Source organism: Triticum urartu, chromosome 2, assembly GCF_003073215.2.
Source record: "Triticum urartu cultivar G1812 chromosome 2, Tu2.1, whole genome shotgun sequence".
In the NCBI taxonomy this organism is placed as follows: Eukaryota; Viridiplantae; Streptophyta; class Magnoliopsida; order Poales; family Poaceae; genus Triticum; species Triticum urartu.
Genome location: NC_053023.1, coordinates 563,168,285 through 563,192,579, shown reverse-complemented (window position 1 = coordinate 563,192,579; position 24,295 = coordinate 563,168,285). Strand labels below are relative to the sequence as shown.

The following is a 24,295-nucleotide window of genomic DNA, read 5'->3' as shown; positions in this document are numbered from 1 at the left end:
CGTTATTTTCTCACCTTCACAGATGATTTAAGCAGATATGGGTATATCTACTTAATGAAGCATAAGTCTGAAACATTTGAAAAGTTCAAAGAATTTCAGAGTGAAGTTGAAAATCACCGTAACAAGAAAATAAAGTTTCTACGATCTGATCGTGGAGGAGAATATTTGAGTTACGAGTTTGGTCTACATTTGAAACAATGTGGAATAGTTTCACAGCTCACGCCACCCGGAACACCACAACGTAATGGTGTGTCCGAACGTCGTAATCGTACTTTACTTGATATGGTGCGATCTATGATGTCTCTTACAGATTTACCGCTATCATTTTGGGGTTATGCTTTAGAGACGGCCGCATTCACGTTAAATAGGGCACCATCAAAATCCGTTGAGACGACGCCTTATGAACTATGGTTTGGCAAGAAATCAAAGTTGTCGTTTCTTAAAGTTTGGGGTTGTGATGCTTATGTGAAAAAGCTTCAACCTGATAAGCTCGAACCCAAATCGGAGAAATGTGTCTTCATAGGATACCCAAAGGAGACTGTTGGGTACACCTTCTATCACAGATCCGAAGGCAAGACATTCGTTGCTAAAAATGGATCCTTTCTAGAGAAGGAGTTTCTCTCGAAAGAAGTGAGTGGGAGGAAAGTAAAACTTGATGAGGTAATTGTACCTGCTCCCTTATTGGAAAATAGCACATCACAGGAACCAGTTTCTGTGACGTCTGAACCAATTAGTGAGGAAGTTAATGATGATGATCATAGAACTTCAGATCAAGTTACTACAGAACCTCGTAGATCAAACAGAGTAAGATCCGCACCATAGTGGTACGGTAATCCTGTTCTGGAAGTCATGCTACTAGATCATGATGAACCTACGAACTATGAAGAAGCGATGGTGAGCCCAGATTGCGTGAAATGGCTTGAATCCATGAAATCTGAGATGGGATCCATGTATGAGAACAAAGTGTGGACTTTGGTTGACTTGCCCGATGATCGGCAAGCAATTGAGAATAAATGGATCTTCAAGAAGAAGACTGACGCTGACGGTAATATTACTGTCTACAAAGCTCGACTTGTCGCAAAAGGTTTTCGGCAAGTTCAAGAATTGACTACGATGAGACCTCACCCGTAGCGATGCTTAAGTCTGTCTGAATCATGTTAGCAAATGCCGCATTTTATGATTATGAAATTTGGCAGATGGATGTAAAAACTGCATTCCTGAATGGATTTCTGGAAGAAGAGTTGTATATGATGCAACCAGAAGGTTTTGTCGATCCAAAGGGAGCTAACAAAGTGTGCAAGCTCCAGCGATCCATTTATGGACTGGTGCAAGCCTCTCGGAGTTGGAATAAACGCTTTGATAGTGTGATCAAAGCATTTGGTTTTATACAGACTTTTGGAGAAGCCTGTATTTACAAGAAAGTGAGTGGGAGCTCTGTAGCATTTCTGATATTATATGTGGATGACATATTACTAATTGGAAATGATATAGAATTTCTGGATAGCATAAAGGATACTTGAATAAGAGTTTTTCAATGAAAGACCTCGGTGAAGCTGTTTACATATTAGGCATTAAGATCTATAGAGATAGATCAAGACGCTTAGTTGGACTTTCACAAAGCACATACCTTGACAAAGTTTTGAAGAAGTTCAAAATGGATCAAGCAAAGAAAGGATTCTTGCCTGTGTTACAAGGTGTGAAATTGAGTAAGACTCAATGCCCGACCACTGCAGAAGATAGAGAGAAAATGAAAGATGTTCCCTATGCTTCAGCCATAGGCTCTATCATGTATGCAATGCTGTGTACCAGACCTGATGTGTGCCTTGCTATAAGTCTAGCAGGGAGGTACCAAAGTAATCTAGGAGTGGATCACTGGACAGCGGTCAAGAACATCCTGAAATACCTGAAAAGGACTAAGGATATGTTTCTCGTTTATGGAGGTGACAAAGAGCTCATTGTAAATGGTTACGTTGATGCAAGCTTTGACACTGATCCGGACGATTCAAAATCGCAAACCGGATACGTGTTTACATTAAACGGTGGAGCTGTCAGTTGGTGCAGTTCTAAACAAAGCGTCGTGGTGGGATCTACATGTGAAGCGGAATACATAGCTGCTTCGGAAGCAGCAAATGAAGGAGTCTGGATGAAGGAGTTCATATCCGATCGAGGTGTCATACCTAGTGCATCGGGTCCAATGAAAATCTTTTTGTGACAATACTGGTGCAATTGCCCTGGCAAAGGAATCCAGATTTCACAAGAGAACCAAGCACATCAAGAGACGCTTCAATTCCATCCGAGATCTAGTCCAGGTGGGAGACATAGAGATTTGTAAGATACATACGGATCTGAATGTAGCAGACCCGTTGACTAAGCCTCTTCCACGAGCAAAACATGATCAGCACCAAGGCTCCATGGGTGTTAGAATCATTACTGTGTAATCTAGATTATTGACTCTAGTGCAAGTGGGAGACTGAAGGAAATATGCCCTAGAGGCAATAATAAAGTTATTATTTATTTCCTTATATCATGATAAATGTTTATTATTCATGCTAGAATTGTATTAACCGGAAACATAATACATGTGTGAATACATAGACAAACAAAGTGTCACTAGTATGCCTCTACTTGACTAGCTCGTTAATCAAAGATGGTTATGTTTCCTAACCATGAACAAAGAGTTGTTATTTGATTAACGGGATCACATCATTAGTTGAATGATCTGATTGACATGACCCATTCCATTAGCTTAGCACCCGGTCGTTTAGTATGTTGCTATTGCTTTCTTCATGACTTATACATGTTCCTATGACTATGAGATTATGCAACTCTTGTTTGCTGGAGGAACACTTTGTGTGCTACCAGACGTCACAACATAACTGGGTGATTATAAAGGTGCTCTACAGGTGTCTCCAAAGGTACATGTTGGGTTGGCGTATTTCGAGATTAGGATTTGTCACTCCGATTGTCGGAGAGGTATCTCTGGGCCCTCTCGGTAATGCACATCACATAAGCCTTGCAAGCATTGCAACTAATGAGTTAGTTGTGAAATGATGTATTACGGAACGAGTAAAGAGACTTGCTGGTAGCGAGATTGAACTAGGTATTGAGATACCGACGATCGAATCTCGGGCAAGTAACATACCGATGACAAAGGGAACAACGTATGTTGTTATGCGGTCTGACCGATAAAGATCTTCGTAGAATATGTAGGAACCAATATGAGCATCCAGGTTCCGCTATTGGTTATTGACCAGAGACGTGTCTCGGCCATGTCTACATTGTTCTCGAACCGTAGGGTCCGCACGCTTAACATTACGATGACAGTTTCATTATGAGTTTATGTATTTTGATGTACCGAAGGTTGTTCGGAGTCCCGGATGTGATAACGGACATGACGAGGAGTCTCGAAATGGTCGAGACATAAAGATCGATATATTGGACGACTATATTCGGACACCGGAAGTGTTCCGGGTGATTTCGGAGAAAACCGGAGTGCCGGAGGGGTTACCGGAACCCCCCGGGGAAGTATTGGGCCTTAGTGGGCCTGAGGGGAGAGAGAGGGCAGCAGCCCAGGAGGTGACGCGCCCCGCCCCCCCATGGGGAGTCCTAATTGGACTAGGGAGGGGGGGCGCGGCCCCTCTTTCCCTCTCCCTCTCCCTCTCTTTCCTTCCCCCTCTCTCTTCCTAGTTGGACTAGGAAAGGGGAGTCCTACTCCCACTAGGAGGAGGACTCCCCCTCCCTTTGGCGCGCTCCATAGGGCCGGCCGGCCTCCCCCTTGCTCCTTTATATACGGAGGCAGGGGGCACCCCAGAACACACAAGTTGATCTTCGTGATCGTTCCTTAGCCGTGTGCGGTGCCCCCTCCATGATATTACACCTCGGTCATATTGTAGCGGTGCTTAGGCGAAGCCCTGCGACGGTTGAACATCAAGATCGTCACCACGCCGTCGTGCTGACGGAACTCTTCCCCGAAGCTTTGCTGGATCGGAGCCCGGGGAGCGTCATCGAGCTGAACGTGTGCCAAGAACTCGGAGGTGCCGGAGTAACGGTGCTTGGATCGGTTGAACCGGGAAGACGTACGACTACTTCCTCTACGTTGCGTCAACGCTTCCGCTTCGGTCTACGAGGGTACGTAGACAACACTCTCCCCTCTCGTTGCTATGCATCACCACGATCTTTCGTGTGCGTAGGAATTTTTTTGAAATTACTACGTTCCCCAACAGGTGTTCCTCCCCCATTTCCTCCGCGGACTGGGCTTCCCTCTTCACCCATTTGTCCGGGGGCTCATGTTCTACTACGGCCTAGATTTCCATGATCCAGCCCCGAACTTCATCCTCAACATCTCAGCGTTTATCGTCGTGTGCGAGGCCTTCCTCTGCATCTGCCCCCATTTCGGCCTATGGCTCAAGACTTTCAACGTCAAGCCGAAGGTGGTGCACGGCAACCAGGCGGAGTGCGGAGGCGCCATGGTGGGCAAGATGGCCAACGTCCTCTGGCTCGATGGCTCCTTTGTGGAGACCCTGAAGGGGTGGCAATCGGGGTGGTTTTACATCACCGAGCCGCGCGACGCCGAATGGGTCGCACCCCCTGAGTTTCGATCCGGACCCCCTACGCGGCTCACCTCCTGGAAGGAGACGGGCCTGTCGTGGGGTAAGAAGGGAGAGCTGACCGGACTCCAAACATGCGTCCAAACCCTGGTGGACAAGAAGCTCAAACTTGTTAACGTAGTCCAGGTTATGCTCATCCGCTTGATCCTCCCGTGTCAACTTGTGGGAGTTCGACCCGGCGCGGCACCAAACCCTGAGCAGGCTCTTCGACACGGCGTATGAAGATGCCTGGAAGGTGCTTTTCAAGGGCGCCGAGCCTCTCGCATCCGCTACCGAGGATCGCGGATTCAGTGCGCAGCGTCATGCTCTCGCGGTAAGCTGTTTTTTCCTTTTACAGGGTATCAGTTTTTCATAGTTTGACTCCATGCGGGATCTAAACTCCCTTACCTTTGACAGGATTGGCAGGTGACATCCGGACAGATCAACTGTCCGGCTCCTTTGCCCGAAGGCCCAGCGGATGCTCGCTTGGCGAAGCTGCTGGTTCTGGCACCCTATGTGGTGCCGGAGAAGAAGGCCGCAAAAAAGGCTGCGGGGACTCGAAAGAGTGCCCGGCGCTAGGAGGCGTCGGATCCATCATCTGACGGTTCCGAGGCGCATTCCTCCCGTGAAGACGAGGAGGAAGAAGAAGAGACCTCTCCCCCTCCAGCGGGGGGAGAGAAGAAAAGGAAGGCCGCCCTCTCGGGGGAGGCCGGAGGGTCCAAGAAGGGGAAAACCCTTCCTCCGGACTGCTCCACCGACGCCGACAGCGGCGGAGAGGAGTGGCAGCCCAGGGCCAAGCCCCTGGCAAAATCGTAAGTATCCGGATACCAGAGTAACTCATAGTATTCGTTTATTGCACAACTTTCCCTTACGTCGAATATGTTTATGCAGCCCACCCAAAGACCGGCTGGACGTGTCGTCGAGCGGCTCACTGGACACGTCGGATGTGAACTTGCTTCCGACGGCTTCCTCCCCCCGCCCTACGGACGACACCGAAGTGTTGTCCCAACAGGTTCCAAGCCGGGAGGAGGTGGTCCTGGAGGCGCCGCAAGGCGACCTCCCGGACTCCAGGAGTAAAGGGGATGAAACCCCCCGGGGCTCCAAGTCCGGCTCTAGGCCGGACACCGCTCCGGAACCTTCAGAGGTTCCAGAGTCCGGCGGGGGACCTCCTTCCAAGAGGAGCAAGTCCGCCATGCCGGTGGCCCCCGTCCAACCGGAGGCGCCGGACAATATGTTGGAGGCGCTCCAAGGCGCCTCCATCGACGAGGAGCACCGCGCTATTATGAGTGCGGTGGTCCAGAAGGTTCAGTCCGCCAAGAGCGGACTGACTGAAGCTTGTACTAGCCTTTTGACAGGCTTTGAGGTAAGTAAAGAATGTGTAAATAATAGTACCGCATAGACATTAGCCCCTGATGCTCTGTTTGGCGTTCGGGAAGAAAAGCCGAATAGAGGATCAAATAGAATTCGCAGGAGTAACAAAAATGAGTCAATATGCATATGCAGGCTTCCCTGCTTGCGTCCGCCGCACTGACTGCGGAAGTGGACACGCTAAAGCAGAACCTCGAGCGGTCCGAGCAAGAGCTCGAGCGTGCCAAGAAGCAGCTCGAGGATAACGAAGGTAAGAAATACCTTGTTTTTAAATATATATAAAAGGTGCAATTGCAAAAAATGACAGGATTATCGTGGCTATTTTAGGGGCCACGTCTGAAGTGGCGACCCTTAAGCAAGCGTTGGTCGAGGCCGAGAAGAGGGCGGCCTCGGAGCGCACCGAGCGGGAGAAGTATGAGGCCGAGGTTGGCAAGGTGCGGCAAGAGCTCCAGGCTCTCATGGAAAAACATGAGAGTTTGGAGCTTGACTCGAAGACGCAAGCGTCCGAGCTCGCGGTGGCTATTGAAAATGCCAAATCTGCCAAGGCCGAATCCCAGAAGACCCTCTAGGAGTTGGATGAGGTGAATAAGATAGCGGCGGGTAAGGCATTCTTTACGCAAAGCAAACACATAAACGTGAGTTACTTGTTACTTACCCGAATTTGGAGCTCTTTAGGAGCGTTCGCAGATCTTCCCCGGAGTGTGTCCGATGCCGCCGCATTCTATCAAGCCGAGGAGGGCAGCTCGACGGAGAAGGTGTTCTGGTCTCAGTACGCTGAGGCCGGACACCCTGTGCCCCTGAGCGACCAGCTGAAGCAACTGGTCGAGCTCCACAAGGCGGCCGAACAGGCCATGAAGGGCCTCATTGTTCGGCTGTGGCCTGGAGGGGCTCTGCCTGGGAGCTATTTCGGGCTGGTGCGGCGGCTGGTGGAGGCCTGTCCAAGGCTCGAAGTCATCAAGCGCTCTGTCTGCATTGAGGGTGCCCGTAGGGCCCTTGCCCGTGCTAAGGTGCACTGGGGCAAGCTGGATGCTGAGAAGCTTGTGAAGGACGGGCCACCGCCGGGGAAAGAGCATCGCAAGCCCGAGAATTACTATAAGGATGTTCTGAAGGGTGCCTGCCTTGTGGCGGATGAATGTTCTAGGGATGTAATTTTTGAGTGAAACTTGCTCGTTTTGTCCTGTGCGCTGAAAACTTGTTTATATGCGCTAAGCAATGCTGTTGGAATTTAAAATATTACCTTCTGTGCGGCTGTTTATCAATTCTGAGAGATGGCGAGTCGTCGGCTTCTGCCCCTGTGCCGCTAGTGCTGGGGTGTTCGGGGATAAACCTGAGCGCTCTTTTTCCCATGTTTGGGTCCTTCGAGGGAGGCGCTCAGCCCAACGAACAAGGCAATCGGACTATAATGCGTGAACACTCTCACTTAGCCATAGAATTCTATAATTTTAAATTTCGGCGAAGCCCCTGGTATTCAGAAGACCGAGTTCAGGGCGCTATCCATGCCTTGGCCGGACAGAGCCGGCTCCTCGCCCTAAGCGGCATAAGTCTTTAGGGACTCGAAAAAACCTCTCGAACAGCGACCAGCTCTCGCTTCATCATGACAGTCGGTTTTAGCTTTCTCCACTGAGGTGCTCGACCCAGCTCAACTGGGGCACAATCGCAGTGGTTCTCCTAGTGCTACCTTAGCCGATATAGCGGAACGTAAGGCACCAAAACATAGGAGCCGGGCAAACCCAACTATTGACCAAAGACATGATTTGGAGCCGATGCATATAATGCTATAAGTTCGGGGTGCCACACTAGTTAAAGTGTTCGGACTTCTTACACCATATTGAGGGGTACTAAAGCCCCTGGCGTATTTTGGTCGTACCAATGTGCACGGGTGCAGCATGTCGTTAAGGAACATATATAAAGAAAAAAGGTAATGCAAAAATAGACGAAAGCTATGCATTGTTTATTAAAAAGGGGTGCGATCTAGGCAGAACGATACAAGTAATGCGATAAGTAGAAGGTTGGACTAGTTAACATGTCTGCTCTAGGGGCAAGCTGTGGAATAGTATGTGGAACGGGTATACTGCTCGTGATAGAGACCACCTGGGAGTTCCATAATGCGGCGTGGCTTGTCTGCTTCCCTGGTTCTTGCATCGTTTGGGCGGCAATTGAACTGCCGAACAGGCCTTCCGAAGGATGGAGTCCTGAAAGTAAGAGAAAATTAAAAAATCGGCAGCCCCTGGTACGGTTTAAGCCGTGTTTTGGGCATGCCGTGATGGTGCCCCTCCCCCTGTGCCCATGGTATCTCTAGAGCGTAGTTATGTACGCGAAGTACTGGCGTCGCCTTTTTGCGAGGGTTGGGGTTGGGGCCGCATTGCTACGCCTGCTCGGATCGTGCCAGGCGGTCTTGTTGTAGGTTACTCCGGGCGCGCTTGACGGTGTCTAGTCGTTTAGTGGCCGGACTAGAGAACTGCCTGGAGAGGCTGCTTTGTACTTCCGCTGCAAGGGTCGCCATGTGCTCCTCCGTTCGGAGGGAGCGTTCGGTGTTTCCATTGACCGTAATTACTCCTCGAGGGCCTGGCATCTTGAGCTTAAGGTATGCGTAATGCGGTACCGCATTGAACTTAGCGAATGCGGTTCGCTCGAGCAGTGCGTGATAACCACTGCGAAACAGGACTATGTCGAAGATTAACTCCTCGCTTCAGAAATTATCCGGAGATCCGAAGACCACTTCAAGTGTGACTGAGCCTGTACAGTTGGCCTCTACACCTGGTATTACGCCTTTAAAGGTCATTTTGGTGGGCTTAATCCTCGAGGGATCTATGCCCATTTTCCGCACTGTATCCTGGTAAAGCAGGTTCAGGCTGCTGTCGCCGTCCATAAGGACTCTAGTGAGATGAAATCCGTCAATAATTGGGTCTAGAACCAATGCGGCGAATCCGCCATGACGGATGCTAGTGGGATGGTCCCTTCGATCAAAGGTCATCGGGCAGGAGGACCATGGGTTGAACTTTGGGGCGACTGGCTCTACCGCGTATACGTCCCTTAACGCGCGCTTCCGCTCCCTTTGGGGACGTGGGTTGCGTATATCATGTTCATCGTCCGCACTTGTGGGGGAAAACCCTTCTGTCCACTGTTGTTCGGCGGCCGGGGCTCCTCGTCATCATCGCTATGCAGCCCCTTGTCTTCATTTTCGGCGTTTAACTTGCATGCCTGCTTGAACACCCAACAATCCCTGTTGGTGTGATTGGCTGGCTTTTCGGGGGTGCCATGTATCTGGCACGAGCGGTCGAGTATTCGGTCCAAACTGGACGGGCCCCTAGGATTCCTTTTGAATGGCTTTTTCCGCTGACCGAATTTAGAGCCTCTGAATCCGGCATTAACTGTTGTATCCTCAGCATTGTCGTCGTTAATGCGGCGCTTTTGCTTGTTGCGACGCGACCTGCCACTACTGTCCCTGGTGTCCGAATTACCAGGGTTCTTGGTCATATTGTTGCTACGAGCAAGTCAGCTGTCTTCTCCCGCGCAAAAGCGGGTCATGAGTGTCGTGAGTGCTGCCATAGATTTCGGCTTTTCCTGTCCAAGGTGCCGGGCCAGCCACTCGTCACGGATATTGTGTTTGAAGGCTGCTAGGGCCTCAGCGTCCGGACAGTCGACTATTTGATTTTTCTTTGTTAGGAATCGTGTCCAGAATTGCCTGGTCGATTCCTCTGGCTGTTGAATTACGTGACTTAGGTCATCGGCGTCTGGGGTCGCACATAAGTGCCCTGGAAATTGTTGAGGAATGCGGCTTCCAGGTCCTCCCAACAACTGATTGATCATGTTGGCAAGCTGTTAAGCCAATACCGAGCTGGTCCTTTAAGCTTGAGTGGGAGGTATTTGATGGCGTGGAAATCATCGCCGCGGGCCATGTGGATATGAAGGAGATAATCTTCGATCCATACCGCAGGATCTGTTGTGCCATCATATGATTCAATGTTTACAGGTTTGAAACCCTCAGGGATTTGATGATCCATTATTTCGTCTGTAAAGCAGAGTGGGTGTGCGGCGCCTCTGTACTGGGCTATATCGTGACGTAGCTCCAATGAGCCTTGTCTACTGTGTTCGGCCCCGCCGAATTTGTGGCCGGCGTGACGGTTACCGTATCGAGCCGTGGGGCGCCCACGTGATCCGTAGATCGATCTTGTTTGCCTTGCCTTGTCCTCCAACATGTCTCGTAAGTCCGGCACATATTCCCGTGCCTTGGTACGGGGTGCGGCTTGAGTGGAGGGCCGAGAGGCCTCTCTGTCGCGACCACGAGGTGGCCGGTCGGCTGCATCAAGTGCTTCCTCCTCTAATCGGGGCAGCAACCTGCGCTTTGGGTAGCTTTTGGAGGGACGTTCGAGTTTATGCTCTTCGGCCGCAAGGACTTCAGTCCATCTGTCGACTAGCAAATCTTGATCAGCTCTAAGCTGTTGCTGTTTTTTCTTGAGGCTTCTTGCCGTGGCCATAAGCCTGCGTTGAAAACGCTTTTGCTCGACGGGATCCTCTAGCACGACGAATTCGTCGTCGTCGAGGCTTGCCTCGTCTTCGGAGGGAGGCATATAATTATCGTCCTCAACCTCTCTGTCTGCCGCTCTCTCATGAGGGCTGGATTCTCCATCCTCCTGTGCCAAATCTTGCTGGAGGGGGTTTTCTTTGGTGCTTTCCGGAGTATTATTATCTCCCGTGCTGGAATCACCGTGTTTGTTTTGGCGGGATTTTGAGCGACGCCGCTGACGCCGGCGCTTAGGCTGTTTCTTGGAGGGGTCATCCTCCGCTGTTCCATCGCCATCTCCCTCTTTTGGGGTGTCCACCATGTATATGTCATATGACTAGGTGGCTTTCCAGGGCCTAGTAGGCGCTGGTTCTTCATCATCTCCTTCATCGGCGTCGCATACCGTCGATATCTTCGGAGTCGAAGTCGAGCATGTCGGTTAAGTCGTCGACAGTGGCTACAAAGTGGGTGGTGGGTGGGCTTTGAATTTCTTCATCGTCTGTACCCCAACCTTGCTGACCGTAGTCCGGCCAGGGCTCTCCAGATAAAGAGAGAGACTTTAGTGACTTCAGGATATCGCCGAAAGGCGAGTGCTGAAAGATGTCCGCGGTAGTGAACTCCATGATCGGCGCCCAATCGGATTCGATTGGCAGGGGCGCGGAGGGTTCGGAGTCCGGAGAGGAGTCTGGCTCCTTGGAGTCACGAGCCTCGCAGAGTACGGGGCTGGTGCTTGGCTCAATCGCCGTTGGGGTCGCAGCCCCCGAGGTGGCGTCCAACCGCCCATCCTCGATCGGCGCAGTTGGCTCCGAATTAAGGGTCGGAGCCGATGCGGGTGCGGCCTCCAGGGCACTGTTCGGCGGTAGAGCCAGATCATGCTCGTCGTGATAGTGTGGCGCACTCGGCAGTGGCTCGAAACCGTCAAAGATCAAGTCCCCGCGGATGTCAGCCGTGTAGTTTAAACTTCCAAATCTGACCTGGCGGCCAGGGGCGTAGTTTTCGATCTGCTCCAGACGGCCAAGCGAATTGGCCCGCAGTGCGAAGCCGCCGAAGACGAAGATCTGTCCGGGGAGGAAGGTCTCACCCTGGACTACATCGCTATCGATGATCGTCGGAGCCATCGAGCCTGACGGCGACGACACAGAGGAACTCTCAATGAAAGCACCAATGTCGGTGTCAAAACCGGCGGATCTCGGGTAGGGGGTTCCGAACTGTGCGTCTAGGCCGGATGGTAACAGGAGGCAAGGGACACGAAGTTTTACCCAGGTTCGGGCCCTTTCGATGGAGGTAAAACCCTACGTCCCGCTTGATTAATATTGATGATATGGGTAGTACAAGAGTGGATCTACCACGAGATCGAGGAGGCTAAACCCTAGAAGCTAGCCTATGGTATGATTGTTGATGTGTACGTTGTCCTACGGACTAAAACCCTCCGGTTTATATAGACACCGGAGAGGGTTAGGGTTACACAAAGTCGGTTACAATGGTAGGAGATCTTCATATCCGTATCGCCAAGCTTGCCTTCCACGCCAAGGAAAGTCCCTTCTGGACACGGGACGGAGTCTTCAATCTTGCATTTTCATAGTCCAGGAGTCCGACTGAAGGTATAGTCCGGCTATCCGAACACCCCCTAATCCAGGACTCCCTCAACACCCCAGCTCAATGGTCTTGCAGAGAGAATGAACAGGACACTCACAGAGAGGGTCACAGCTATGCTCTCTCATGCTCATTTACCTAATTCATTTTGGGCTGAAGCATTGATGAATGCTATGTATGTGGTTAACCTATCTCCCTCGGTTCCTCTTGCAGGTGATATTCCTTAGAGAGTTTGGTCAGGGAAGGAGGTATCATACAAGCACTTGAAGGTCTTTGGTTGCAGGGCATTTGTACATGTTCCAAGGGACGAGAGATCCAAGCTTGATAGCAAGACAAAGCAGTGCATCTACCTCAGCCAACCAAGTGAAGAGTTTGACTACAGGTTGTGGGATCCAGCCAATAGAAATATTGTGAGGAGCCGAGATGTGGTGTTCATTGAAGATGAAACGATAAAAGATATTGGGAAACCAGAGAAGCCAATGACCAGCACACCTCAGGTTGATATGGATACAATCTGTCCTCCTCTCGTGCATGACAATCATGGGGGAGATGATGACACTGAAGACAGTGGAGATGCAACTGATCAAGGCAATACAAGTCAAAGTGGCGAGCAGCCATCAAGTGATGATGATGATGAAGTTGGTAATGATGATGCCAACGAAAATCCACCTGATTCACCACCAGTGCAGCAGCAAAGAAGAAGTGAAAGAGGTCACATTCTTTCTTCTAAATATCCACCACATCAATATGTGTTGATGATAGATGCAGGTGAGCCCTCATGCTATGAGGAGGCAATGTCTGATGAGAACAAGGAAGAATGGTCAGAAGCCATGCAGGATGAGATGAATTCCCTGTACAAGAATGATACCTTTGAGTTGGTGAAACTGCCAAAGGGCAAGAAAGCACTCAAGAACAAGTGGATGTACAGAGTGAAGACTGAAGAAAACACCTCACATCCAAGGTACAAGGCCAGATTGGTTGTGAAAGGATTCAGTCAGAAAAAGGGCATTGATTATAGTGAGATATTCTCTCCGGTGGTCAAGATGTCTTCGATCCGAGTTGTGCTTGGCATGGCTGCCACCATGGATTTGGAAATTGAACAACTTAATGTGAAGACAACATTCTTACATGGTGACCTGGAGGAGGAGATATACATGGAGCAGCCAGAGGGATTCATGGTTGCAGGCAAGGAGCACTTAGTTTGCAAATTGAAGAAGAGCTTGTATGGCTTTAAGCAAGCTCCTCGGCAGTGGTACAAGAAGTTTGAGTCTTTTATGACTGGGCTTGGTTACCATAAAGCACAACCTGACCATTGTGTCTTTATGAAGAGGTACGCCGAGGGTGACTTTATTATTCTCTTGTTGTATGTTGATGATATGCTAATTGTTGGAAATGGCACAAAGAGGATTGCTCTCCTCAAGAAGGCATTGAGTAAATCATTTGCCATGAAGGATTTAGGACCTGCTAAGCAAATACTTGGCATGAAGATCTCCCGTGATAGATCAAAGAAGCTGCTTTGGCTCTCACAGGAAAGATATATTGAGAAGGTACTTGAAAGGTTCAATATGAAAGATGCAAAATATGTTATCTCTCAGCTTGCAGGCCATCACAAACTGAATTCAAAACAATGTCCTACAAGCAAGAAGGAGAAAGAAGAAATGAGGAAAGTACCTTACCAATCTGCTGTGGGCAGTTTGATGTATGTCATGGTATGCACTAGGCCTGACATTGCCTATGCAGTTGGAGTTGTTAGCCGGTTCATGACAAATCCAGGTAAAGCTCACTAGGAAGCAGTGAAGTGGATTCTCAAGTATCTCAAGGGTACTTCTACATCTTGTCTATGCTTTGGAAATGGTGATCATGTATTGCAGGGCTATACAGATGCAGATTACGCAGGTGACAAGGATCGTAGGAAGTCCACATCCGGATACCTGATGACTTATGCAGGGGGAGCAGTGTCATGGCAATCAAGATTGCAGAAATATGTTTCTACATCAGCTACAGAAGCTGAGTACATTGCAGCAATTGATGCTGGCAAGGAAGTTTTGTAGATGAAGAACTTCTTGCAAGAGCTCGGCATGAAGCAAGAGAAATATGTTCTGTTTTGTGATAGTCAGGGTGCTATTCATCTTGCCAAGAATTCAAGTTATCACTCTCGAACCAAGCACATTGATGTGAGGTACCATTGGATTCGAGATGTTGTGAGTTCCAAGTTGCTGAAACTTGAGAAGATCCATACCGACGACAATGGTTCGGATATGATGATCAAGATATTGCCAAATGAGAAGCTACAAGCATGTTGTAAGGTAGCGGGCATGGCAGTGCACCCCTCATGAGTCGGAGGGGGAGATTTGTTGGGATATCCTCCTCATGTGGGCTGTGAGGAGATGACCATTTGAGGCCTTTTAGGCATCCCAAAGAGGTGCATGAGCCCACTACCCATTAGGGTTATGACCTAGGGTCATTTTGGACTTTGCACATGAGTGGATGGGGATGCTTTACCCTCCATCCAGCAGCCACCACCAAGAGTGACGAAAATCAGTTCATCCTCCAAGAGAGAAGAAGAGAGAAAACCAAGAGAGCAAGGAAAGAAAAGGAATATTGAAGGAAGAAGCAAGGGAGCTCCTCCCCAAGGTTGTGATGGTCCAGATCCACTACCTTGCCTCCTTCAAGTTTCGGTTCCATCATATTTGGTGAGATTGTTCCAATCCCTAGTTCTTGAGCCCCAAATCTTGTTGTGTTCATCCAAGATTCAGAAATCTTGATGTATGAGATCTTCTAGTGCTGTCTAGAGAAGAACTTGTTGTATCCCACATTTGATAATAGTGGAAAAAGATTTGGGTGGCTTCGGCCCGTGGTTTTCCCCCTCAAGTTGAGGGATTTTCCACGTAAAAATCAGGTGTCTCTTTGTTGATGCTTGGTGCTGTCCAGAAACTTACTCCTACCACAAAACACTAGGCTGAGGAGTGTCTTGCGTGCTGAGTGACATTTTCTGCCTCCATATATGTTGCTGCATATGTTTCCTTCCGTGCTAAGCAACGATCCTTGAATTAGTACATGATGTGGTGCTGAGATTACTTGTTTCCGCTGCACTTATCAGTTAACGACAAGTGCATTTGTGTGCTAATTCCCAACAGATTTATCTCATTTTTAAGGGAGACCCCAGAAACCAGTCTGCCCATTTGATGCCATTGTGAAGCACCTATATTTTCTGGTGACGCTGAAATTCTGAAATTATTTCTAGACACTCCCATATGCATATATAAAGCATATATATAAACAAGCTTGGACCCAGACTTTGCTCTAGTTTGGAGCAGAGCACCCAAAAAAACCTCATGTCCTTGTTGGCACTTTGTGAAATAAGTGTATTTTTCACCGATCCTTTTTATATGAATTTTTACAGGTTGAATCCCCATCCCAAATAAGACACCTGAGAGGAACTTTAGATCCATGATTGATGATGATGACCAATTGCCAAGCACCAGCATTTTGCTGAATCCCCATCCCAAGTAAGCCACCCGAGAGGAACTTCAGATCCAGGCTTGATGATCAAGACCAATTGCCAAGCACCAACATTTTGCTGTTGTTTTGGAGTTTGAAAACTTTTGCACTATCATGTTGCACGCCCGGGGCTCTCCTCCCTCCCTGATGCTCAAACCAGCAACGAACAACCTCCCAGACAAGGTCTTAAACCCCTTGGCACCCCACAGCATGCTTTCAGCATGGTGACCACGAGTGCGGCGTGCCCCAGAGCGCGACCCCAGTGCGCCCGAGCCCAACCTCCCTGTTCATCCTCGCGCCACTCCCCCAGACGTCGCACCCCGACCCAGAGGGCCATCTACTCGTGAGCTACCCCTTTACCCCGCGCGTGGTTCCTGACTAGCGTCCACGGGGAAAGAAGAAACGTCAGAAACATCGGGGCCGTCAGACTGCTCGGCGCACCGCCAGCCGACTATACATCGGAAACATCGAAAAGAAGGAAGAGACCGACTCGGGTACGAAGCAAGCCACACGAGTGAGTCAACCAAACATCACGCACGCACTCAGTACCAGATCGAAAGACAATCCCCGCTTTTGCTTTCCTTCAGCGGGCAGAAAAGAAAATGAAAATGGCGCGACAAAACGAGTGGCCTTTTCGCCGCCCGCGCGCCCCTCCCTCCTCCGCTCGCCACCAGGCACGGCACGTCGACGCGAGCGCGTGCTCTGGCAGTGCTGCTGCGGTCACGGCCGCGCCCGACTTTTCCCGGTGGACGAGGACCGGACGGAAGCTTTCGTGCCCGCCAAGCCGCGACACGCGCAACGTGCCGCTCCCCGCGACGCGCACGCAAGCGCTGACAGAAGAAACTAGCCGCTACAAGTAGTGAAAAAGGAATCCATCCACTCTGACCCTGCGCAGGCAAGGCAGATCGGGTCGTTTGCCCGACCGACGGCGACCCGTGCTTCGCCGCGAAGGAGCCCCCGCGAGCGGAGGCGTGTTGAAACGCTGCCGGTGTCACGGTGTGGGCGCCTCCCCTGACGCCACGTAGAGGAGGAGGAGAACGAGAGGCCCAGGGCTGCCGCTGCCGAGCATGGACCGTGGAAAACCAGGCAAAGCAACGGGAAAGAAGACGTCGCATTCATGGCCGGGTTGATTGCTGCGCCGCGGCAGGTACTGGCCTTTTTTCCCTTGGGAAACAAACCGGAGCCACCAAACGGGAAAACCCAAATCCCCCGCTCTACTATTGCCCAACCGATCACATCACGTCACGGTCGCGCAACTAATCAAGAAATGCGTTAATTAATGCGCACACCTTATCTCCCTGCAAGAAAACACATTTTTTTGGCAGTACGTCTCGTGTAGTACTACCTGAAATAAAATCGTTATTAAACTCAAGCGGCATTTTCCATTGCGCGATGGAGAAAAAAAAATCTGTCCTTTTTTATGGGCTCAACGACTCTATCTCGATCCAGTTGCGGGTTCGGCCGAATCAGAAGCTCAGCCATCCAAGTCCAACCAGCGAATCCAAAGCGATAGCGCCGGGGCGGTAGGAAGGGGCTCCGTGGAACCGGTCCACCACGCACGCGGTCACGCTTATCCCCGTGCGGTTCCGGGACGCGCACGCCCGATCGGGCGCGATCCGGCGGCGTCGCTCCGTCACGCAGAGCACCACGTGTGCGGGCCACGTGCTACACGTGTAGGCCCGCCGTGGCGGCCAACAGACAGCGCCCATCCGTCCGTCTGCGACGGCTCCATCCATCCATCCATCCGTGCATCAAATGCCTTGGCTCTAGCGGGGTCTCTCCCGTCCTTCCTCGCCGCTGCTACGTAATCCATGGCTGGCTGGCCCTATACGCTTACGTACACGCGATAAGCTGGCCGCACTTACATCAGCCGCGGGTCCCACGTGTCAGTGGGTAGGGCGTGACGATCGAGGACGGTGAGGGGTGACCAGAAAGAAGAGCACTCCATGTTTGTTTGCACAAAAGAGACTTGGCGGTTGGCACTTGCCCGTGGAGAAGACACGCGGTGAACCAAGGGAAAGTTTCACTGCGGTTCAAAAGACCCAAAGGTTTTGCTTGAACTATGCATTTTTTCTAAGAAAATGCACGGTACGGGTACTACACTATTTGTTTCTCACAAGTTTCAATTTTTTTAATAGTACGCTTAGGTGTACCATGTTTTTATTAAAGACAGAAGACAAGTATTATAACTTGTTGGTAGTTGAAACTCCACGCCCGAGCTAATCAAACGATTAGCCACCACAACTACTACAAACACAACATAAAGAAGCCAACCCTAAACAGATCTACAAGCCGCATCTCGACCAATGTCGGACAGTCGAAGAGCAACAATTTCGATCAAACTTTTCTTGTCAATGCACCACCCATCCATGAGTGCCTAAGAGGAGACGGCAAATAGGTAGCCGCACACAGTCAGACACGAGAAGGCCGTCGTCATGGATTCACCGGCAGCTGCCTGCATCGCGTCCATGAAGATCAGCTCGGACCGGCGACAAGCACCGAAGAACCACTACACAAAATCTCCAAGCCATGTGTCCGTCCATGATGCTCTCAATAGAGCAACCACTGCACAGAAGTTTCAACTTTGACTTTCCCAGTGATTGGTATGAACAAATCCTGACCTTATTTTCTTTGGTTTGTACCTTTTGCTTTCAAGATCGTGGTTGATCCCAAACCGCCCACTTGTTTGGAGGTGATCTTAACTAGAACCACTTGCTACTCTCATTGACATTTACGGTTCGTATGTTTAATCGGTCTTTAGTTGTATTTTTTTTTTTGCAAAAATGATCAAATTTATTATGAAGATTCACCTGAAGTACAAAACACCCCAACCATAATAAAAATTTCATGTAGGTCCATGGACACGAAACGACCGTTGTCACCGCCAGAACGAGCCACCGACACGTCACCGTCGTCGCTCCCATATCGAAGCCGGCCTGACCTTGTCGATGGCAACCGAAAAGTCTTCAATCGTATTCCATTGTCAAGCTTTTATTTATTGTAGTTTAACACACTATGGTTTGTGAATCGAGCCTAGCTAGATGGCTAGATTTCTTGTGGTATAACTTCCACACTAGGGTTCAAGCCTAGGCTTTTTTTTACACAGGTGGTTGCAAAATTTAGATTTATTTTAGGCTTTTTAACATTTATTTTTTCGATGCTATTGCTTGCTCATCAACCGATAAGCGTTTGTAGCGATTAGTTAATATAGTTCTAGATACTCCCGCCACTCGGTTGCATAGGGGCATCCTACCAAAACCAAATATCTCGGTATAGTAGTTGCACGCGGGAGAACACATGCTGAACAATTATCGATATTATTGCGCAATAGCAATTGCATTAGTTAGTAATTATTACATGCCATGTTCATGACCCAACGGCTAAAACACCCTATCCACCCGACTTGTATTGGTCAGATTAACATTTCAGTCGTACCGATTCAAACCTCCGAGTAACGGGACCAGAACCCGATGCCTTACCGCGCGGCCACGCCCCATGACAGGGTATTTGCTAGTGGAACTGTTTTTTTATTAGAAATTATAATCTTAATAGCGTTGCTTTCACCTTACATCTATTATTGTAATGCTCATACCAACCTACCATTGCTTGTTACTCTATTCCTTGATCGGACGATATAAGTTAAACACTTCCCGAATCTCCGAAAGGAAAAACCGAGGGATAAATGTTAGCAAAATCGAGCACCAAGAAAACATGGGTATGGCGAAACAAGTACACCCTCTTCCAAATTCGTGTGTGGAAAACTAGTAATAGAGGAAAAAATATGCCCACGTAACAAAATTTGTCTGTCCCTAAAAAAAAACTTTGTGCATGAAACTCCTTTTGAGTCATGTGATTCTCGTCCTTCCCGTAATTGTTCAGAAAAGGAAAAAAAACTACTGAGTCACACACACTTTTGGACACGACCAAAAATTTGTCTAAGATAATAAGTTTTCCAAAGCGTGACCATTCCCGTTCCGTTTCGCACCCTCTGGATTACCTTGTACTCCTAGTGATACTACTACTGCTCCGTCATGCAAGAGTACGACCTAAACAAATCCAGTTCAAGAAGGAAATCGATCAATTTGAAGGATCCAGATCGGCCGCAGTAAAGGAGCCGATAAATTCCTTCCCCAAACCGACGAGGCATCCATCCAACCCACGGCCGCACGGACACGGTCGCACGCGCGCGCCTCCCCCCCAAGAGAGAGTCCAACCGGCGCGAAATTCGCACGGCCGCTGCGGTCACAGCAGCGCACGGGAAGAGAAAGCCCGGGAAGAAAATATTCCCCGGAAAAAGAGATCCCCCGCCCGCCCGCGCAGCGCGCACCCAAGAGAAAGGAAAACCCCCACCGGAACGCAACAAACCAGAGGGAGAGCGGGGAGCTGCCCGCCCCGGAAGTAGAAAAGGGGATCGGCCCGGCCGCCCCCACCCCCAGAGCAGGCAGGCAGGCAGGCCACCACGCGCGCGCCCTCCTCCTCTCCAACCCCTCTCCTCCTCCCGTTCCCTCCCCCTCCCTCGCGCCGCGCGGAAGGCCAAGCGGGAGAAGGAGCCTTGGAGATTTTCCCGGAACCCCCACCCCCTACCTCCTCCCATCAAGGTTTCACCACCACCGCCCGTCCGTCCGCCACCAGCCTCCCCCGCATCGCCGCCCCAACAATCCCAGTCGAGTCATCCGCCCACCCCCCCCCCCCCCCCCCCCCCCCCCCCCCCCCCCCCCCCCCCCCCCCCCCCATTCGCAGCCGTCCGCCCCCCGCGTCCGCCGCAGAGCCGCCGATCCCCTCCCGAGAGCCCCCGCCCCGTCGGCTCGTGGATCTCGGCTGCCGCCGTCGCCGGTGCTGGTGGGGATTTCGGGTCCCGTGTTTATTGCTCCGATTCGGGCCCTGATTCTCCCCGGATTGCGTTTCCTTTGATGGGGCCGCCGCCGCCGCTCCGGCTCGGGGTGTGATTCTGATTCTGATTCGGGCGGAAGGTAGAGATTGTCGTCTTTTTATTGAGCCCCCCCTGCCTGCCCTGGTTTCTCTGCCGCTATTGGATTGATTTGGGATCCGCGATCGAGATTGCTCCGTGAAGTTTTTGGTCCTAGGTATATTTTTTGACTGGCCCGGATCAGGAATAGAGGGTTCTCTTGCTGGGGGGAGGGAGATCTAGGGTTGCGTCTTCTATAGTTCTCTTTGTGCATGTGCATACTCCATAGAAAAAAACACCAAAAAAAGGAGGGGGTGAGGAGGAGTTGGAGGAGCAGGAGGAGGAGGATTGGAGCGCAGGGGAGTTTGGAGGTTATTATGGCGCTGAATTATCCGTCGTGCTCATTCTTGGTGAGCGACGAGTGCTCTGCCCTGATGCGAGGGTGTGGATGCTGGTCGGAGGAGGCCTCGCCCCTCTCGTCCCCAGGGGTCAACTCCAGGCGCTGGGATGATTTCGAGCCCGATCCTGCGGATCTATTGCCCGTGGATCCCTTCGGGATGAACTTGGGGAACACCATCACTGCAGCCATCGCCAGTTGCCTCGACCGCACGGTCATGTCTGGTGCAGGGCGTTTTGGAAGCGGTGACGGTGGTGCGGCCGACTTGAGTTTTTACCTGAATCATGCTATTGCCGTCTCCCGGGGGCCATCTTGCCTCCCGGGTGGCTTCGGGCGTGCTTTTGAGGGGCCCTTTGTGTTTGGAGGCCTTTATGAGGCCGGAGGCGCCAACTGCTCTCAAGGGTTGCCTCCCCTTGTGTCCTGCTCAGGCTCAATTGTACCTGGAGAGGATCCATCTACTTCTGGCAGTGCTGCATTGTTGTGCCGTGAAGGAGTTGATGCCGTGGGAGCGTCCTGCTCACGCCCAATTGTACCTGGAGAGGATCCATCTACTTCTGGCAGTGCTGCATTGTTGTGCCGTGAAGGAGTTGAAGCCGTGGGAGCGTCCTGCTCACGCCCAATTGTACCTGGAGAGGATCCATCTACTTCTGGCAGTGCTGCATTGTTGTGCCGTGAAGGAGTTGAAGCCGTGGGAGCGTCCTGCTCACGCCCAATTGTACCTGGAGAGGATCCATCTACTTCTGGCAGTGCTGCATTGTTGTGCCGTGAAGGAGTTGATGCCGTGGCAGCGTCCTGCTCACGCCCAATTGTACCTGGAGAGGATCCATCTACTTCTGGCAGTGCTGCATTGGTGTGCTGTGATGGAGTTGATGCCGTGGGAGCGTCATGCTCATGGCCAATTGTACCCGGAGAGGATCCATCTCCTTCTGGCAGTGCTGCATTGGTGTGCTGTGATGGAGTTGATGATGTGGGAAGTGCACCACATGACGGGATGATGTATGCTCTTGCCTATCTTGGGCTTCGTGACATCCTAGCTACAGAGATGGTGTGCAAGTCTTTGCATTCATGGATCCGCAGCGAGTTATTGTGGAAGTGTATCCACATTGAACCGGTATTGAGCGGGAAGATCTCTGATCCTGATCTTCTATTTCTGACACAGAAGATTCCAGGTGATTTGCAGTGTCTAAATATAAATGACTGCATAAATATCACCGACAATGGTTTGAATGCTGTTCTCCAAAGCAATCCGACGTTAACAAAGGTTAGTATGGTCACAATACTTTTTGCAAGTATTTCTAAGAATAATTCAGTTCCTCGAAGGCCTGGGATCATATTTGGCAACAAATTAATCTGTATATGTTAGGGCACAACTCCCTCCGATGGAGCTAGGGCCAGTACCTTAGGATACTTTGGGTAGTCGAATGTAGATGTTATATGGGGCATACCATGTTTTTCTTGCTCTTGCTATCTGGGTAGTATTTTCTGCGATGAATATTCACCAAGGTTTTTAAATATGATTTCTCTAGTTATTTTCTGTGATGAATATTCACTATGGCTTTTTTAATACGATTTCTCTAGTAGTTTACATTTAGCACCAACAAAGCTAAGTTAGGTTTCATTTTTTTAGCTAATGCTATTCACTTATCTGTAAATCTGCTAGATCGTTGTCTAGAGGGCAAACTAGTTAAAAAATCAGTATATGTTTTTTACTTTCTCACAATAGTTTAAAGTTGAAACAGCATGATGAAAAACTTGTCCTATCAATTTTAGGGGGGACTCTTGTTATGCTGCATATGCTTTTTGTCATACGTTTTTAATTCAACAGAAATATTTTTGTTTTGTGATTGATTCTAACCTGCTCCTTCTTGTTACAACAGTTGAGTATTGCGCGATGCCCGCGGTTAACTTTGGATGGCCTTATTGCCAATCTAAAGTCATTTAATATGAAAGCAGTGTCGGGTATTAAGAGCCTCAGAATTGACAAAAACTTCAATTTACCAAAAGAGGATTATGAGGAGTTATTATCCTTGTTGAGCATCGACAAGAGACAGGAGTTGCACAACCGGGCTCCGCGATTCCGTCATTCTAATCATTTTTTATTAGATTGCAATGACGGATATGCTCTTGATATTGAGATGTGCCCCATCTGTCAAAGTTACAAACTTGTTTTTGACTGCCCTGAAGTGGAGTGCAGTGACAAGAGATCTGGCAAGTGCCGAGCATGTGAGGTTTGCATCAAGAGATGCCGGCAGTGTGGAAGGTGCTTAGAACGAAATGAGAAGTTTGAAGAGAAATTTGATCTGGTCTACCTTTGCTACAAGTGTCGAGGCGATCCGGCTTCACCATCTCTCGGTGTGGAAAAGGATCTGGTCTCTATTTTATCCAGTGGAAGAATAGCTTCTCCTTGACCATGGAGGAGCAACAGTACATGTCCAGCCATTCAGCCATCTTTCTTAGCATTACTGATGAAGGGAAAAAAAGGAAAAAAATATAGTTTGCTATTCATGAAGGTGTGTGGTCGTTTGACAGATGGTACATTTGCTTGCAAGAAAAACAAAAAAAGATGTTACTAATTCCAGCAGAAATAAAGGGATGGTTCCCACTATTACAGCCTCACCAGCGACCATGAGGTGGGTGGCGCATTACTTTTGGTAACATTTAGTTGTTTGGTGATGAGGAGACACTCATTTCCTTTATTATTATCTTGTTCCAGGGATGTTTCTTCATGGAGTTTGCAGTTCAAGAGTGTATAGGTAGAGGGTGAGATTGGTGTCGGTGTGTTTGCTTGATGCTGCATCTTCCTGTGAAGAAGACTGAAGATGAACTTATTCCTTGGCTTCCAAGTATATTATATCTGTATATGCGTCACATTGTAATAGTTTGCCCTGTATACGTCGTGTCGTATGACTTGGTAACTTGTTTCATAAAAATAAATAAATCAATGACTTCTAACTATTACTATCACTATCTTAAATTTTGTTGCTACATAAGCATCCTTTTTCATCTGTTGCGTTTAGTTGGAGTTTACTGTGAATCTGTGATCATATCCTGTTATGGTACAATCTGCTCCTTGGCTGTCGTCGCAGGCAGCTTTTGGTAAAACCTGAGCAGTTCGTTATGAAATTTTGGGTATTTGGGGAATCCCTTGTTAAGATTGCCTGATATTAGATCGATTCATCCAAAGCTTGCTCTGCTTGTTCTGCTCCCAATAATGTAAGCGGGTTTGGGAAGCATGTCGACTCCGCCTACCTCGCTTGCTTGTCCCACAGGCAAGGCAAAGCAGGGATTCGTTAGAGCTGAGAGGCGGCCAGCAGTAGGTTGATTCTGTCTTTCGAGAGTAGCAATCCACATTCTCATCCGGCAGGAATCCATGTCCCGGAAGCAAGCAGCACCTGTCGCGTTGCTATGCTTTTCTTGCCTTGCGCGCGAGGGAACGTGTT

At 49.7% G+C, this 24,295-nt stretch overlaps 1 protein-coding gene across 1 annotated transcript; it reads left to right on the top strand.

Annotated features, from left to right (window-relative positions):
• The first annotated feature begins 19,922 nt into the window (after positions 1–19,922).
• Positions 19,923–23,810, top strand: LOC125538779. The gene is made up of 3 exons (XM_048702068.1): positions 19,923–22,116; positions 22,733–23,485; positions 23,569–23,810. Exons 1-2 carry the CDS (start codon positions 20,731–20,733, stop codon positions 23,261–23,263), a joined length of 1,917 nt encoding a protein of 638 aa, XP_048558025.1. The 5' UTR covers positions 19,923–20,730; the 3' UTR covers positions 23,264–23,485; positions 23,569–23,810.
• The last annotated feature ends 485 nt before the right edge of the window (positions 23,811–24,295 follow it).